At 48.2% G+C, this 17,495-nt stretch overlaps 1 protein-coding gene across 4 annotated transcripts in view; it reads right to left on the bottom strand.

The window, feature by feature from the left end:
- Positions 1-17,495, bottom strand: part of INSR (insulin receptor) — a 117,180-nt gene that overhangs the window by 21,344 nt on the left and 78,341 nt on the right. For 2 of the 4 annotated variants that reach the window (XM_081812151.1, XM_081812154.1), the window contains exons 8-13: positions 16,898-17,148; positions 15,220-15,387; positions 11,386-11,587; positions 9,782-9,817; positions 4,473-4,744; positions 3,404-3,543 (exon numbers count right to left, since the gene is read on the bottom strand). In XM_081812151.1, coding sequence (XP_081668277.1) covers positions 3,404-3,543; positions 4,473-4,744; positions 9,782-9,817; positions 11,386-11,587; positions 15,220-15,387; positions 16,898-17,148 — 1,069 coding nt within the window. The remainder of the gene's footprint in view (positions 1-3,403; positions 3,544-4,472; positions 4,745-9,781; positions 9,818-11,385; positions 11,588-15,219; positions 15,388-16,897; positions 17,149-17,495) is intronic. The other 2 variants (XM_081812161.1, XM_081812170.1) reach the window with 1 other exon arrangement.

Here is a 17,495-nt window from a genome sequence, read left to right as displayed (position 1 = left end):
CACCAAAATTAAAAAGCGATGCTCCTTCCAGGGAAGGGGGCGGTCCGGGTCTTCTGGGCAGAGAGGGGACGAAGTAGGAGGGCAAATGACTTGAACGTGAGGTTCGAGGAGAGAGAGATGCAAAAGTGATGCAGCTAGAAGTGATTTCAGCTATCAGCCTAACAAATACCAAAAAAAAAAAAAGAAGAAGACCTCCCACCAAATGCTGGAGAGAATTTTGTAGAACTGGCAAAATCATAACAACAGTACTAATGGTGTATACAAAAAAAATCTTTTTTACATTATTTTCTTCATCAAAGCAATGCTAGGCAATAAAGGAAAATGGAGATGATCGGCCATCTTATCTATGAAAAGGTTTTTTTAAAAGGTGATTATAATCTCTCACTCTCTCCCGTTCCCTCCCCCCCTAAGTCTCTGTTCCCCTAAAGGGCAAATAGGGCCAGTCTATCTGGGATTGGTGCTGGACCATGTGGGGCAGAGGCTCTAGTGGGGATTCCTACCGGTGACCCGTGGGCTCCAGGAATGGGGGAGGCAGTCCAGCCGAAGGCAGCTGGGAGAATTTAGGGTTAGGTCCAATGCCAATAGGGTAACCAACTGTCCCAGTTTACCCAGAACCGAGGGATTCCTAGGATGTAGGACTTCAGTGCTCAACACTGGCAAATTCCAGGCAAATGGGAAAGAGTTGGTCACAGCAGCAGGAATAAAACCAAGGAGGGTCTGTAGTGGAAATGTGATGCTCACTGCCCAGAATCCATATTCTCTTCCTTGCTGCCCACAACATCCCAAACTTCCTTTGGAAGCTGCCCCTCCTCTCTGCCTCCCATCCTTAACCCCACCCCGGTTCCAGGGCTAACGCTAAATTGCCCGAAGCTGCCTGAAGCTGAAGAGTCCCATGGGTTCAGGGAAAGGCACAAAACTCGAGACCAAATGAGCCATCAGGAAAATGCACATCCAGACCACAGTGTGATACCACTCACACCCACCAGTATGGCTCTAACCAGAGACGGCCTAGAACATGTGTCGGCGACCATGTGGAGTAACTGGAACCCTCAGACGCTACTGGTGGGGATATAAAATGGTGCAGCCCCTTGGGGAAAGAGTGGGCATTTCCTTAAAAGAGTTGGCACAGGACCCAGGAGCTCCATCCCTTGATATGCACCCAGGAGAACTGAAACCATGCGTCTGCACAAACACTTGCACGCGAATGCTCTAAGCAGCATTACTCACAACGGCCAGAAGGTGAAAATGACCCAAATGTCCGTCTACGCGTGAGTGGTAACAAAATGTGGTCCATCCACATGCTGGAATATTTCTCAGCCGTGAAAAGGAAGGAAGCGTGGACATGCACCGCCACGTGGATGGACCTTGGAGACATTATGATAATGACAGAAGCCAGCAACAGAAGGACCATGTATTGTACGATTCATTCATAGGAAGTATCGAGAACAGGCAAATCCACAGAGACAGAAAGTAGGTTAGTGGTTGACAGAGACTGGAGGGAGACGAGGCAGGGGAGATTGGAGGTGGGGGGACTTTTTAGGGTGATGAAAATACTCTGAAATTGATGTGGTGATGGTCGCACAACTCTGTGAATTAAAAAAACATTGAATTATAGGGGCGCCTGGCTGGCTCAGTCGGTGGAGCGTGCGACTCTTGGTCTTGGGGTTGTGAGTTCGAGCCCCACGTTGGGTGTAGAGAATACTTAAAAATTGTAAAAAATTAACAAAAAAACTCACCATTGAATTGTGTATTTTATTTTATTGTATTGTAAAGATTTTATTTTTGAGTAATCTCTACACGCAACGTGGGGCTCGAACTCACAACCCCAAGACCAAGAGTCGCACGCTCCACCGAATGAGCCAGCCAGGCGCCCAAATTGTATATTTGAAATGGGTGTATTTTATGGTATGTGAATGTGTCACAGTAAAGCTGTTATTATAAAACAAACAAACAAAAACCCTCATGCCCAAGCCTGACTTTATGGCTCCCAAAACTAAAAACTTAAACACTCTGACCATTTACAGAAAACGACCTCTGACTTAAGTGACCGCCCTCAACTGCAGACGGTAGATTCGGGAGCGCAAAGGTCTGGATTTAAGATGCTGGGTGTGTGACCCTGAGCAAGTCCACTCAGCTCCTCCGTACTCCTGGCCAAAAAAGGAGACACTAACAGATCCCACCTGGTCGGGTCACTGAGAGGTTCAAACGGATGGTTGCAAAGGACTCAGGGTTGTGTCTGGGACAGGGAAAGGGCTCAGTCAAACCCAAGGAGGTGATGCGACTCATCTGCTTGAAGTCACACGGTCAAGGGGAGAATTGTGCGCAGGTGGATTCAAGCCCTGGCCGGCGCCTCTCCTGGCAGGAGCAGACCCCAGCCCTTCTGGGGATGGAGATCCACCCCAAAGTAGTTACGGGCATGGCTTAGAGCGGGGGCTGGCCAATGCCAGCCTGCTGCTTGTTTTTGTAAAAAAAAAAGTTTCATTGGCACACAACCATACCCATTATACAGAGCTACAACAGCAGAGTTAAGTATTTGCAACAGAGGCCATCCGGCTGGGAAGCCAGATATGTTCAGTATCTGGCTCTTGACAGAAAAAAACAGTTGCCAACCCTCGGATTAGAACATCAGATAGTCTTGGGTTTGAATCCTGACTTTATTCTTATGGATCCTGGACAAAAAAATTCTGGCTGCCTCCGGACCAAGCTCACTGGGTTATTCTGAAGATTTATTGCACTTCATTGGTCCTGAGAGGCTTATTATTTTCACATTTTGGCATTTCTGAAATTGCAATGCAGCTTAGAAGCAACACCAGCTCAGAATTGGCAGCATCTTTTTTTTTTTTTAGCAGTCCATAAAAATCATGGGGCCGCTTATCATGCCTTAGACGTGGTAAAATACGATAAATGAGATATGACTATGTGTGCACAGCGCTTCATACGTGCGAGACACACAGTGACCCCTCAGGACAGCTTGGCTCCTTTTTTGTTCTTCTTAGCTGCCATATCTTGGGCATCTCTGTGTTCACCCACCACCCCGCACGGTGTCTGGTAGTAAACGGAAAGTTCCTTATTAAGATCTTAAGTGATTTCTCCCCAGACTCAGAGAACTCTGTCTAAAGTGAAATGGGTCTCCTGTCATGTCAGGGGGGACACAAATGCAGGCAGCCATCATTCATCTTATCGGACGGAGCTGAAATGTGAGAAGCAATGGGAGAAACTGAGGAAATAAGTAAGTTTGCAGACTGGAATTTCTCACCTGTATCCCTGGAAAGTTATAAATCAAGGCGTGGAGTCCTAATGACAACGTAGCTAATAGGAGAAGTATTTGGGCCAGAATTTAAGAAGAGGGAGGGGGTACCAGCGACAGCCCTGAGGTATGTACCTGAGCATCAGGGGGTCTTACCTCATCACCATAGCGCCGGTAACTCACTTCATACAGCACGATCAGACCGTTGGGTTCCTTTGGCTCCTGCCACATCAGGTGAACGACATTGTTCTCGAAGATTTCGTGGGTCACGGGGCCAACAATGTCATCTGCCTTGGCTGTAAAGAGCAGTGCTTAGAAGCCGGCGCTTGACCCCTGGATCAAATACCACCTCCACCACCTACCATCCGAGCAACCAACCTCAAGCTGCTTGCGTAACTTTCCCACAAGGAAAATGGACACGTAAAACTCACTTCTTCATAGGACCGTCTACATACCTATCTATCCATCTGTCCATTTATCTCATATCCCACTGGTTCTGTTTCTCTGGAGAACCCTGATTAATACCATACATATATGTATTTCTTAATTTTAGTTTGTATTTCTCATGGCTCATGCGTCTTTACTAAAGTTCATATACTGGCTACGTATGACTCGTGTAATCAAACAGTAATACCGGCATATATGGATGGCCCCTAAGGGCATTCTGCTCAGGGAGATCAGTCAGACAGAGAAAGACAAATCGTGTATGATCTCACTGATATGTGGAATCTAAAAATGTGGAACTCACAGGTAACAGACAGTAGAATGGTGGTTACCTGGGGCCGGGAAGGGCTGGAGGGGGCGGGGGTAATGCAAAGATACTAACTTCCAGCTTGGAAGACGAAGAAGCTGTAGCGATCTAACGCACAGCATGCTGACTACACTTAATAACACTCTACTATACCCTTGGAAGGTGCTCAGAGAGTGGATCTTAAGCGTTCTCGCTACAAAAAAAGAAATAGTCACCACGTATCGTGATGGAGGTGGCAGCCAACGCCACGGTGGTAATCACACTGCAATACGTGCACGTATCAAATCGACACGCTGTACACCTTGGATGTACACAATGTTATATGTCAGCTGGGATCTCAGTGAAGCCGGCCGCAAATAAAAATAAGAAACGACAAAGGCAGGTAAGTTCAAGTACACATCTACGCTGCCTAACGGGCGGAGGGCTGGCCCTCGGTCCGCCCGGGTCTCCTGGCACCGCGACGGGGCCACCCACCTTCGGGCATGGTCCTGGCGCTCACGTAAGCCGCCACGCTGCACCTCTCCTCGGGGGAGTCTTGGTTGCAAGCCTGCAGCTCGATGCGATAGCCAGTGAAGTGGCGCAGCCCAGAGATGACCAGGGATTCTTTGTTCACCACTTTCTCGAAGGGCTTGTGCTCCTCCGGGCTCGTGGGCGCGCTGGTCGAGGTGTTGGGGAAACCCGGAACCGTGGGCACGGCCGCCGTCACGTTGGCAACGTCCCTGAGAGCCCGGCGTTTCCGCGATGGCCTGTCACGACAGCAGGACACACACGGTCATGCGGTCGCCGTCTTTAAGACAAAAACAATGCTGGAGAATAAAAGGCTCGGAATCAAAGACTGGTGCGGTGGGGATGCAAGGAGGCACGCAGATTAAATGCAGGTTGCCCGGAATTACAACCCAGAGCAGCTCCCCAGGACGCCCTCGAGGGGAGGGGGCTCCAGGACCATCGGCAGGGGACACACACCAATATTCCCCTCAACATGCTTGATTTCAGGTCGTCGTGTTGCAGATTGACCGGCCACCCCGGGTCAGCGTTAAAGACAAAATGCCTAACGCATGTCAGAGTCCAGCTTTTCACGAGCCCAGCATCCCAAACTACTGGCCAGCAACATCTGTCTAAATAGGTAAAATGCATCTTCTAATTCTTATGACCATATAGGGCATCTGCATCATAGTAGTGACTAAATTTCAGTTCTTGGGTTAAAAAAAAAAAATCTTACCCCTCAGGTTGGTAAGGGTAACTCAAAAAAAAAAAAAAAATGCAGTCGACACACATTCCCCCAATTAAGAAGAAATTAAGAAATAAATGCAATAGCCTAAAAACTTATAAACACGCAAACACAAAAAGCAGAGAGAAAATTTAAATGACTCATCATTCCACTGCCCTCTGTTTCCTGGAGGCAATTTTTTTTTCCTAGAAATATTATGTGTAGGTATGAGGACCAAGCTAGCTTTGTAATCCTTTGTTCACTTGTTCTGTTGGAAATATTCACCAAAGAGCTTCCTTAAAACGTAACGCCTTAAGTACTTAGCACAGAATTTATGTTTTGTCTTTTTCAATGTGAAGCTTTTCCCTCCCTGTTACAAAAGGAAACATGCTCACTGCACAAAACTTGGAAAACTGGAAAATATTCATTTTAATGCACGAGCCATAAATTACTAACCATCCTCCTATTTTATTTAATGCAGACATACCTCATTTTATTGCACTTGGCTCTATTGTGCTTTGCGGATCCTGCAGTTTTACAAACCAAAGGTTTGTGGCCGCCCCACATCGGCCAAATCTACCAGCACCGTTTTCCAGCAGCATTTCCTCACTGTGTGTCTCTGGGTCACCTTTCTGGGGATTCTTACGCTATTTCAAACTTTCTCATTATTATCATTATTTGTTACAGCTATCTGTGATCGGTGAGTATGACTCACTGAAAGCCCCGATGATGGTCTGCATTTCGGAGCAGTATTTTTTAAGGTGTGTATACTGGTTTGTTAGACGTAATGTTTTGGCACACCTCGTAGACTACAGTCTGGTTCCAACAGAACATTCATACACACTGGGAAAGCAAAAACTTCAGGCGACCTGCTTTATTGCGATATTCGTCTTACAACAGTGGGTCTGCAACCGAGCCCACAGGACCTCTGAAGATGTCTGCATAAGAGTATCCCCAGGGTTTTTTGCTCTTATAAATATCGCTTTGATCATTGTCCGATTGTCTTATTAGATCCTAAAACTAGACTCTTAGAAGGGAAAATGCTAGGCTGTGCCTGTTCATCCATACAGTGAAATTGCTCTGCGGGACCTTTCTACTGACCGGGGGCTCTCACCAGCAGTCCCTGAAACTGCACCTCAGGGTAACCTCATCAGTACTCAGGGTTTTTTGGGTTTTGTTTGTTTGCAGATTTTCAGCCCAAAAGATTAACTGAAAAACAAGGCACTGTTGCTTTGTTTGCATCTCTTAAGACCATTCCGTGTGAGCTTGTCTTTCCTTCCTTGGTCCCTTGTGTTTCTCTAGGGAAGTGTCCATCTTTCTCCTCTGTTTCTATGATGTTCTAGTGCTTTCCTCGCTGTTCCTACTGCTGCCCTGTTTATTCACCAAGGATATTAACACTGTTATCAACACTACTGCCAGTGAGTTTTCTATAAATGATTCAAAACAGTCTTTCACATGTATCTGGACAATCTTGGAGCTCAGCAGACGTTTATACTTTTTCCTATACAGTTAATTCTCCATGGGGTTACCAAGGTGGTATGGCAATTACGAAAGGGATCGTCTCCTCTGTTTTCTATTCTAACTATTGCTAGTGTATCACCGGGCTTTTTGTTTATTTGCATTGTACCTTCTTTCCCAAACTCTCTTCTAAGAGCTTCATAGTTGATATCCTTGGGTTTCCAAGGAACACACTAGAAAAAGAGTCGGCACACTTTTCCTGTCGATGGTAGGAAGTAAATATTTTGGATTTTGCAGGGCCTGTGTCACCAAGTACTTTTTGTCTCTACTCAACTTTCAATGGCTTTACAACTATTGTAGCTTGAAAGATATAAACAAATGGGAGTGGTTGCATTGCGATAAAACTTCATTGACCAAAAAAATGGGCAGCAGGCTGTCGAGCCTGTTAACACCACAGCACGTCTACCCTTGCACTGGGCTATCTGCGAATATCCATGACATTATTTCACACGATCCATTCTTTGCTATTCTAATTTCTATTTTGTGTCTTATTGCATTGGCTAGATACCCAGGAAAATGTTAATTAGTAACGACGACACTGGGCTTCCTTCTCAATGTAACAGGGACAGTTTAAATACAATGTTAGCTTGGCTGTCGGTTTCATCTAGGTAATATTTATTTACCTTGTAGCAGAAGTATTCTACTCCCGCTTTTCTAAAAGGCCTCTTTTTTGCTCATTTCCCTAAATTAGGAATTTTAATTAATACTGTCTCATGAGATTATCATATGATTTTCCTTACTGGGCCCCTGATGAATTATCGTTATCTCCTGATCATAAATCATCCTTGTACTTCTGAGTGAAACAATATTGTCAGCACACTGTTTCATTTAGGACGTTTGGATCTAAAGTCTCATTTTAGCCGGTCCTGGGGTTTCTGTCAATATAGCATCTACATCAAGTTCTGCTAAGGGACGTTATGTTAGTTTCATAAAATGACCTGGAAAGATTTCCATAGATTTCTATGCTCAGAAAAGTTTCTATATCACAGAGTTTGAAATAACTCATCTATAAAATTCTCTGGGCCCAGGGCCTTTTTGGGACGTAATTTTTACTCATTTACCAAAGTTATTAGAATATTTATTTTTTTATGCTTCATCTTGAATCAGATCAAATTAAAACCTTCCTCCTCACCGAAAGCTTCAAATTGAATAACACAAGACTGTCCAGCGAATTCAACATTAAAATCTTTCTTCGACCCTAGTTTCAGATCACCTGCTTTACTTCTAGTTATTTGTGGTTTTCATCCTTATATTTGCAAGTTCAACGATTTCCCCTCCCTCACAATACATTTCTATTTTTACCTTTTTAGGTTGTTTTCTTAACTAGCAAAATCATTTAATTTTGCATCAAAGCATCAAAGCCCAGCTTTGGCGATATTCTACAAATTTAAGGTACATGATATTCTCATTCCCACTATTTTCCAAATGGACTTTAATGAAAGTCTCCACATCTGTTTTTCCCAAAAGGTATCAAAGCAATCAACTTTAAATCACCAGGGAGCACTTTTCTGTTCAAATGTTTGAAGTCAATTTTTAGTTTCTACTGCACTGTAGTCAGAAGAAAAACCCTACATGGGCAGGGGACATGCATTAAGATTTTTTGTTTGGTCTTTTCATCTGCAAGACCAGTGACGTTCTTGGACGGAAACCAAAGACAGACCCATGTTAGCAAGATTCAGAACATTTCCATCCAGGCATAAATGGGCCTTTTCCCAAATGACCATGACACTGGTGCCTCAGGAAAAACTACTGAGAAATGGGTGTCCAAACATGAAAACTGGAACATGAAAAGGTCTCATCAAACAAGCCGAATGTATATGCAGTCACCCCCCTCCCCCGCTATCTGTCGTTTGGGGTTCCCACATTCTCCGCTGCCTACACACCCCACAATCTCATACCAAACCAGTGGTCCTCAACCAGGGGTGAGTCTGCCCCTCCCCCACCATGGGGGAACATCTGACGTGTCTGGGGACATTTTTGGTTGTCACTACTTGGGGGAACACGTAAGCTACTGGCATTGTGAGACCAGAGACCAGAGATGCCGCTCAAGATCCTACCATGCACAGGGCGGGCCCCACAACTGAGAATGATGTGGCCCTAAATGTCAAACGTCTGGGATTTGAGAAACCCCGATGTGGATGGACCCAAGCCGCAAATGTCTAGGCCTTTCTTTTCTGCAGGTTATACTCCAAATGGCCACTAGAGGTCAGATCAGGGCCACACAAATAGGCCTGAAAAACCAAGAAGCAAATCCTCTGCTGAGAGAGTAGCAGCCCTCCACGTGGCCCTGACCTGCCTTTGCCGTCTCCCCTCTGGCTCCTCCCAGGGGCCCATGATTCATCCCAAGGCCTTCCTTTCCCCAGCCTCTCTCTGCCTGTCCTCTCCTCCAGGACAAGCCCCCTTGGAGCTTCAAGACACAAATCAAAGGAAAGCCCGCCTGTCCTCAGTGGAGTTCAGCGACACGGCATGCCTTTGCTCACACGCCTGCAGCCCCGCACTTGCCACCCCAAATAAAAACATTCTGTTCGCAGATCAGGCTCCCCCCAAGACCTGCTGCACGTGCCTCAGACTGTGGGGTCCAGGCGTAGTCCGGCCCACACCGTAGGTGCCGATAAACAAATGTTTAAATAAATGTTCAGAGGGTGAACGCAGGGCGGGGAATGCGTGGCATCTAAGAGGTGCCCAGAAAGTACCCCCTTCTGTTCTATTTTTTTTCTTAAGTAAACTCTGACCCCGACGTGGGGCTCGAACTCCTGACCCAGAGATCAAGAGTCACATGCTCCACCGACTGAGCCAGCCAGGCGCCCCTTGATTCTACATTTTAGTAAGAGTGTGTTAGTGCAGATTTGTGCCCAGATCCCATTTGAGGGTGAAGGCAGTTCCCGTATGAATTCGTGAAGGCTCCGGTATCTGCAGAGCAGCCCATCACATGCATTAAGGCCACGGAAGCCTCTGGAGTCTCAAAGGCACACAGCATGCTTCCTGCCCTGCCTGGCCCGCCGGCCCTGCGCTGAGCAGCCCCCAGCGGCCACGCAGACCTCCTGCAGGTGAGTCGTACCTAGTGTCCTCAGCACCAGGGCTTGAAGAGGATTTTCTGTGAAAACAAAACCAACCACTTTGAGGACAGACAGAACTCGTTCAGACAGACCTCTGGCTTCTGACACCCTGGAAGCCACATTCCCTCCGAGCGGCCCAAGGGTGCCCTGCCCTCGACTGTGGACCACGTCTCCCACCCCCCGAATCACATCATCTCCATCAGATGCAGAGAACACAGCGGGGGCGGGGGGAGAATCAGAGAAAATACCCTCCCCTCCCCCGAGACCTGGCCAGCTGGGGTATCCCCCTCAGATGCCAAACTTGACTACATTTAAACATCACAACTGACTCGGCCGTTTCCTTAAGTCCAGCAGCATTTTGTTTTTAACGGGTAAAACAGTAACTGCCCCCCACCCTCCATGCCTGGGCTCTGACATTTAGCGCTCTTTTGGACTCAGGGTCGGGGGGAAAAAAACGCAAGAAAGAAATTTTTTTTTTTTAAATGTCACACATCGATGGTTCTGGGAAAACGTCTATTCTTATGAGAAGCGATGATAGGCATTTGAAGGGACCCATTTTAAAATCTTATTTTATCCCAATGTCACCCTTTGGGGTTTCGATCCACTTCGGAGACAGCGCATTGCATCAGTCATTGCTGGGGGGCCCGTCTGCTGAGGGCGGTAAGGGGGCGGGATAGGAGGCGTCTCACAACCCACACCCCTCACCAGCAGCCGGATCCGGGGTCGGATCCCTTGCCAGCTCAGAAACACCGGCTCTGGACCCATGAAAGGGAGGTGACAGCTACGTCAGTGGGTTACTCTAAAGACTCATGAACTAATAGGATGCAGACAGCGCTGGGGTGTCGGGTGGGTGGAGGCAGGGATGTGGCTCATCATCCTACACAGGACAGCCCCACAGCAGAGGACGAGCTGGTTCCAAACGTCCACAGGGTCAAGGCTGTGAAGCCTGGGTGACTCACATGCTCTCACAATCCTAAGAAACAAGAACTATTATTATCTGCACATGGCAGATAAGTAAACTAAGGCAGCGAGAGACACATGCCGTTTACCTGAGCGTCTCTGCCTCTGGGAGAGGCAACGACAGAGGAGTGGCCTGGGGTCGTCTTCCCTGCAAACCCTCTCAGAGCCCGTGTACATCAGCACATCCCTTCCCTCCTAAAGGAAACTCAACAGATTTAAACAGGAGAAGCCTCCGGGTTTTGAAGATGCAGTAGAAATTTCCAGAAGGACAAGAAGGTTGGCGGGATGATCACAGAGAATGCTCTGAGCTTGAGACTTCAAGATAAATCAAGCATGGGGCCAGGTAGGCATTCCTCAGGGTGTGCCGCAAAATCTAACGGAGCTCGTTTAAGAACGCAGACGGAGGCCCCAGGCTGGGATAAAGAGTTTGGGCCATGTGGGAAAGCAAATGTCGAGGGTTTGCGGGTTTTTTTTGTTTTTTGTTATTTTTTTTTTTTAACTTGTCCCCGTTTGGAGTGCTTATTTGCTCTTCCTGGTAAGGTTCCTATTGAATCTCCTCCTTTACCCGCCCACCCCCTGGCTCCCCTCTTCATCTTGTTCCCCTAATGACCGCCCCCTCCACACAGAGCCAAGGAACAGTCCTGACCTGGGGACGAACACCACATTGTGCAGGTAATCCTCAAAGGTCTTCCTAAAAGAGGACTCCTCCAGCTCCTTGAGGATCTGAGAGTCCGTCTTGGGGCAGGAGCAACATTCGCCGGCAGACTCCTCGTATTCACTCTGGTTGTGCTTCTGGGAGCCCTCGGCCTCGAACGGCGGAGACCAGGTCCGGGAGGGCAGCTTCAACCCTAGAGACAGGCAGAGCAGGTGGCCTCGGATCCTCCCCGAGCCCGCAACATGCACGCCGCCAAGGGGGTCTTCTCGGAGGGGCTGGGCACATGGGACACCTGTGCATGTCAGGGTGTTCCAGAAACTAGAAGACACCATAACCCCATTGGACTGGAGACTAAGGTAACCAGGTATGTCTTGGCCTCATGGAACCTACAATCTAGTGGCTGGGGATTGGGGGGGCTACATAAGAAACATAAACACATATACCATGGGTCAGCTCGCAGGATGAACATACAGAGGATGTCTGGGGCTGATGCTTTTTACGAGGTGGTTTCAGAGAAAGTGACTGCTGAGCAGGAATGAGCTACGCACACATCTTGGTGTAAAGCAGTTCAGACGGAGCAAAAAGCAAGTGCAAAGTCCCTGAGGCAGGAATTTCCCTGGCATGCCAAAAGACACCAAGAACCCAAAGTAATGAGCAGGACAGAATGAGGGACGGGACGATGGGAGGTGGGATCAGAGAAAGGCTGAGGGGGCAGGTGACAGTTGTATGAATGAATCAATCAGCCAGCCAACCATATAAAGTAACGGGAGGCCATATAAAGGGTCCGACCTACAGACCCAATGGTTACAAATTAAGGAATCTACAGTTCACTCAGGAATCCAGAAATCAGTAGAGCAGTGCTTCTTCCCCGGGGTCGGGGGTGGGGGAGGGGTGATTCTGCACCGTCCCCCACCCCCCGGACACTGGGCAAGAGATATTCTGGCTGTGAGGAACTCTGGGGCGTGGAGGAGATTCTGGCACCTGGGGGGTGAGGCCGAGGGTGTTGCTCACCGTCCGGCAAGGCAAAGGACAGCCCCACCGCAGAGAATGATCTGGCCCCAAATGTCAACAGTGCTGAGGTGGAGCAACTCTGGACTAACGACACGAGGGGAGATGGGGGAAGACATTTTTCAAAAACACAAAGTTGTTTTTTAAGTGCCAAAGCTGGCCGTGTCGCGACCCCCGAGTCCAATCCCAGGGACACCTGTCATCCATCGTGCAGGCCACAGACATGCTTCGGGTGCGACTGTGAGGATGAACGCTACTCTCATCGGGCAAAATTCACGAAGGCCCCTGGGATTCACCTTTCCCGCCACCAGCCCTTGCGCTGGGAGCCTCCTAGGGGCTACTGAGCATTTTTTTTTTCCTCTCCCCTTGAATGGGTCCTGGAGACAATGGGCTCTAAGTACCTTCCCGGGAATGGTGAGTATCCACTCAGAAGCCCAAGTATTTATACAGCTGTGAATGGCTACAAGGGTCTCTTAAAAACACTTCTAACATTTATTAATAGACACAGACTAACCTGGCTGGGTTAACCATTACAGGGACTGGTCATGGCATAACGGGTGGAAGAAAAAGGTCGGGTTTCCTTCGTGTGGGAGGATCCTAAGAATTTTTTGGAGAGGAAAGGACCTTTTGATCAGGCCACACACAGTTCTTCACTCCTGTTACCCTCTCTGGCCCCCACCGCAGGGCACATAGTGTCCCATGGTTTTTCTGTGACTACACAGTGAAAGTATAGATAATGGGGCACCTCAGACAGTCCCATCCACAGAGACAGAGAGGAGACGGTGGGAGCCGGGGGTCGGGTGGAGGGTGGGGAGTCCATCTTCATGGGGACAGAGTCTCAGTTTGGGGAGATGGAAAGTTCTGGAGACGGAGGGTGGGGATGGCTGCACGAGAGTGTGAGCATGCTTCGTGCCGCTGAGCTGTGCGCTTAAAAATGATTAAGATAGTCAATTTTATGTTATATATATTTCACCACAATTTTTAAAAATGCATTGGTAACGCCGTATTCTAGAACTGAAATATGCTAAGGGAGTCGAACTTAAATGTTCCCACACACACAATACAAGTGATAGATGTATGAACTCACTCACTACCTGGGAGAAACCGCTTTGCAGCATATAGGTGTATCAAAATCATCCCGATGGGCACTTTCAGTATCTTACAGTTTTACCTTTCAATATCTTATAATTCAACCACATTTCAATAAAGCTTGGGGGGAAAAGAAACCCTACTAGTGATACTAACGGGAAACCACTCCCAGTCATAGTGAGTAAGCTTATTTATTTTGCGTATGTTTTTCAAATTGTGGTAAAATACACGTAACATAAAATTTACCATCTTAATCATTTCTAAGTGCACAGCTCAGTGGCATTAGGTACATTCACACTGTTGTGCAATCATCCCCACCATCCATCTCCAGAACTTTCTCATCTCCCCGAACTGAGACTCTGTCCCCATGAAACACTGACTCCCCTCCCGCTCCCCAACCCCTGGCTCCCACCATCTACCTTCTGCCTCTGTGGACGGGACTCCTCTGGGGACCTCCTATGGGTGGAATCGTACCATATCTGTCCTTAGTAAGTTTATTTATCAATTCCACAAACTTTGCGATCATTACAAAGTAAGCCATGTGTAAATAGCCACATTGTAATGATAGATTTAGACTTCCAGAATTGAAGTTGTTACTCTTTAAAAAAAAAAAAAAAGGGAAGCACCAAGGGCTGTTGCTGGTGGTGGTTCAAGCTGGTGGTTTCGGTTACTCGAATGCAGGGCCAACAGCTCACAGCTAAGCTGAGGCCTGTGCTTGCTCTTGAGTTATATAAAGCATCTGAAGAGATAAATCACGTTTGCAAGCCTCAGCTCAGGCGGGGAATGAGGTCACAGGCATACATATAGCACATGATCTTAGAGCTGGGACAGCTCCCGGAGATCATCTGGCCTCCTGCCCCTTCTCCCGAAAAGGAGGCGGCTGGTGACAAGCCCGGTGACTTGCCCAAAGCCCTACAGCAGGTCAGACGTCCGGCCAAGAGTCGCCCGCAGGCTCGAGGCCTTTGCCACGCCTCACCAGCAATCCCTGAGCCTTTGCTTCCAAGGTCAAGGGCTGAGGAAATCGCTAACTCAAAACAATCTAAAGAAAAATAAATACGGACAAACATAAAGCACAAACGAACAACACCAAAAAAAAAAACTAAAGGAAAAAAAATGACATCTCTTCCTCCGGTTTGATGGGGTTTTTTTTAAATCCAGCTTTAAAATTGTAAACTAATTTATACAAACTAGATTGAGGCTCAGAGAATTTTCTGTTTTCCTGCAAATGGATGAAGCCTGTTAAGTAAACAAGATTAAAGACGGGGCGGCGGGGAGGAGAATCATCTCTAGTATAAATTTTTCATGGAAAACACAGAAGGGAACGCATTACCGCTCCTGGCTACCTCCAACCCTTAAAACGTTAAGGGTCTAAATGTAGGGGCTAAAACTCTTTCCTGACTTTGTCATTAACCTCTCAACTCCTAGCTTAGCCCCCAAATTCAGCGGGTTAACAGAGCTGCATCCCCACAGCGGGGAAGGGGGAGGGGGAGAAAATTTCAGATGGAAATGGTGCTAAGACATGGAACTATCTGGTTTTGACACGAGTCTTCAGAGTGTCATGAGGCGGTGATGTTTAGAGATGGGTCTGTGTGGTTTGGTACAAGATGGTGTGTGTGGGCACATGCCCCCACATTTACACTGGGAAGCCAGCATGGGGTGGGGGGGAGATGCTTGCCTGGAAGCAGGACAAAGCAGATCATCTGCTCCCACACACCCACCTGCACTCACCTTTGAGGCAGTAATCCAGCTCATACAGCTCACTGTCTTCTACCTGCCTCTCCCAGAAAACCAGGTAGTGTGTGATGTTGCCATTGGGATCAGAGGGAGGCTTCCACTTCAGAATAATCTGGGACGAGGAGTTAGAAACGGAGATTGGATCCAGGGGGACGGAAGGGTCTGCAAAGGAGAAAGGGAAAACAGGTGCACCGTGAGCAGGGGGCAGGGACTGGCTGTCGGGCGGGCGTAAGAAGGAACACACCGGGGGGCGCCTGGGCTGCTCAGTCGTTAAGCGTCTGCCTTCAGCTCAGGTCATGATCCCGGAGTCCCGGGATCAAGCCCCACATAGGGCTCCCTGCTCCGCGGGAAGCCTGCTTCTCCCTCTCCCACTCCCCCTGCTTGGGTTCCCTCTCTCGCTGTGTCTCTCTCTGTCAAATAAATAAATAAAATCTTTAAAAAAAAAAAAAAAAAAAGAAGGAACACACCGGTTAGAGAGATCATGGGGATGTTCGCTGCAGTGTTATTTAACAGCAGAGAAAACCGGAGACACGTGGAAAGCTCACCAGGCAAGCGCACGGGGTACCAAATTACAGTCCATTCATACCACAGATTACACAGCCATTCGTTCATTCATTTATGCAGCACACATTTATACAGAGAAGGCTCCAACTGTGTGGCGAGCTGTCTCGGTTCCAGGCACTGGAAAGATGCTGGGGAAAGGAAGGACAGTGGGAAGAGATAAATAAACTCACATTTTCCAGGTAACATTCGGCCCAAATTGAACCCAGTCACACGGTAACTTTCAGCACTGGGATGCCAGTCATCCGTATCACTGAGACGATACCTCATCTAACACCCCCCAAAACGCACCACCTTTGGGCTCCACAAAACCTGCCCCTCAAGAATGCAGGTGGCTGAGGGGGTCAATGGGGGGGGGGGCTGAGGCTCTCAAGGCAGAGGGCATCATGCGTACAAAGATCCAGAAGCTAGAAGCTTCCAGAAACTGTGGAGTCCTCTGGTATTGCTGGAGGATACAAGAAGAGGGGGGCACCAGCCAAAAAAGCTGGGGCTGGCTCATAACGTCTGGACTGTATCCCATGGGACAGGGTTTCTCACCCTCAGTACTACGGACATTTACGGCCAGATAGTTCTTTGTCGTGAGGGTCTGCCCTGTGCATCGCCAGATGCTCAGCAGCGTGTAACGCCGGTAAGCCCCACGTCCACCGTCACGGCAACCAAAACGGTCTCCAGACATCACCAAAGGTCCACAGGGGGGCAGAATCACCCCAGGGCTGAGAACCTCCACAACAGGAGAAGGACTTAGGCTTTATGAAAATACAAATACCACTAAATTGCTAGGAAATAGTCCAGCACCACCGCCCCCCACCGACTAAAAAAAAAATGAAGGGGGAAGGGGGCACAGAGATGAAATAAAAAAAGCAAAACATTACTGATGAAGCTGGGAGATGGTCCATGGGGCTCATTTTTCTACTTTTGTGAATATCTGAAAATTTTCCAGAATGGGAGGGAACAGAGTAGCAGCTTGTTGCTACTGCTTTGTCTTTTGAAATTGTAACCTTGCACACCCGGCTCTTTCAGGAGCCAATAGCCACATCAAAGAGCACGTCCTACAACATCACCGTGTCAACTGTTCAAGGCAAGACGTCCATTTCACGTAAGAAACACTTACTAGTGGCATCTGTCTGCACATAGATGATGTCACTCTTGGCCCCATACGTGCGGCGTTCATCGGAAAAGGTGACCAAGGTCTTGACGAAGATGGCATACTGGGTCCAGGGCTTGAGACCCCGCATCAGCCACCCTGGGTGGTTCTGCGACTTGGGGTCATTGGACCGCAGAGGCGGGTCAATGTCCACCACCGTCCAGCTGTTGGAGCCACACGCGTCCTGCCCGTCGAACTCGGTCACATTCTGATAAGGGCTTTCAAGACAAAGCAGAAGGTGGTTATCATGCCATGACTCTCACTCTGAGGACGGAGGGCTGCGGCAGGGAAGGTGACGTCCTACAGGGTTGTCTCCTGTCTACCAACAAGCTTACGCCACAAGGAAAAATGACACAGATCCCAAAGAGAAGGGACCCCTTCCCTTATAGCTCCCTTTTCCGACTATATCAATAGTGATGATGATGTTACCAACTACCTCACTACTCATTGGTAAGAATACAGGAGAGGGGGGCGCCTGGGTGGCTCAGTTGGTTGGGTGACTGCCTTCAGCTCAGGTCATGATCCTGGAGTCCCGGGATCGAGTCCCGCATTGGGCTCCCTGCTC

Source organism: Leptonychotes weddellii, chromosome 1, assembly GCF_054177405.1.
Source record: "Leptonychotes weddellii isolate Sample4059 chromosome 1, ASM5417740v2, whole genome shotgun sequence".
Taxonomy (NCBI): Eukaryota; Metazoa; Chordata; class Mammalia; order Carnivora; family Phocidae; genus Leptonychotes; species Leptonychotes weddellii.
This window is presented reverse-complemented; position numbering and strand designations above follow the sequence as displayed.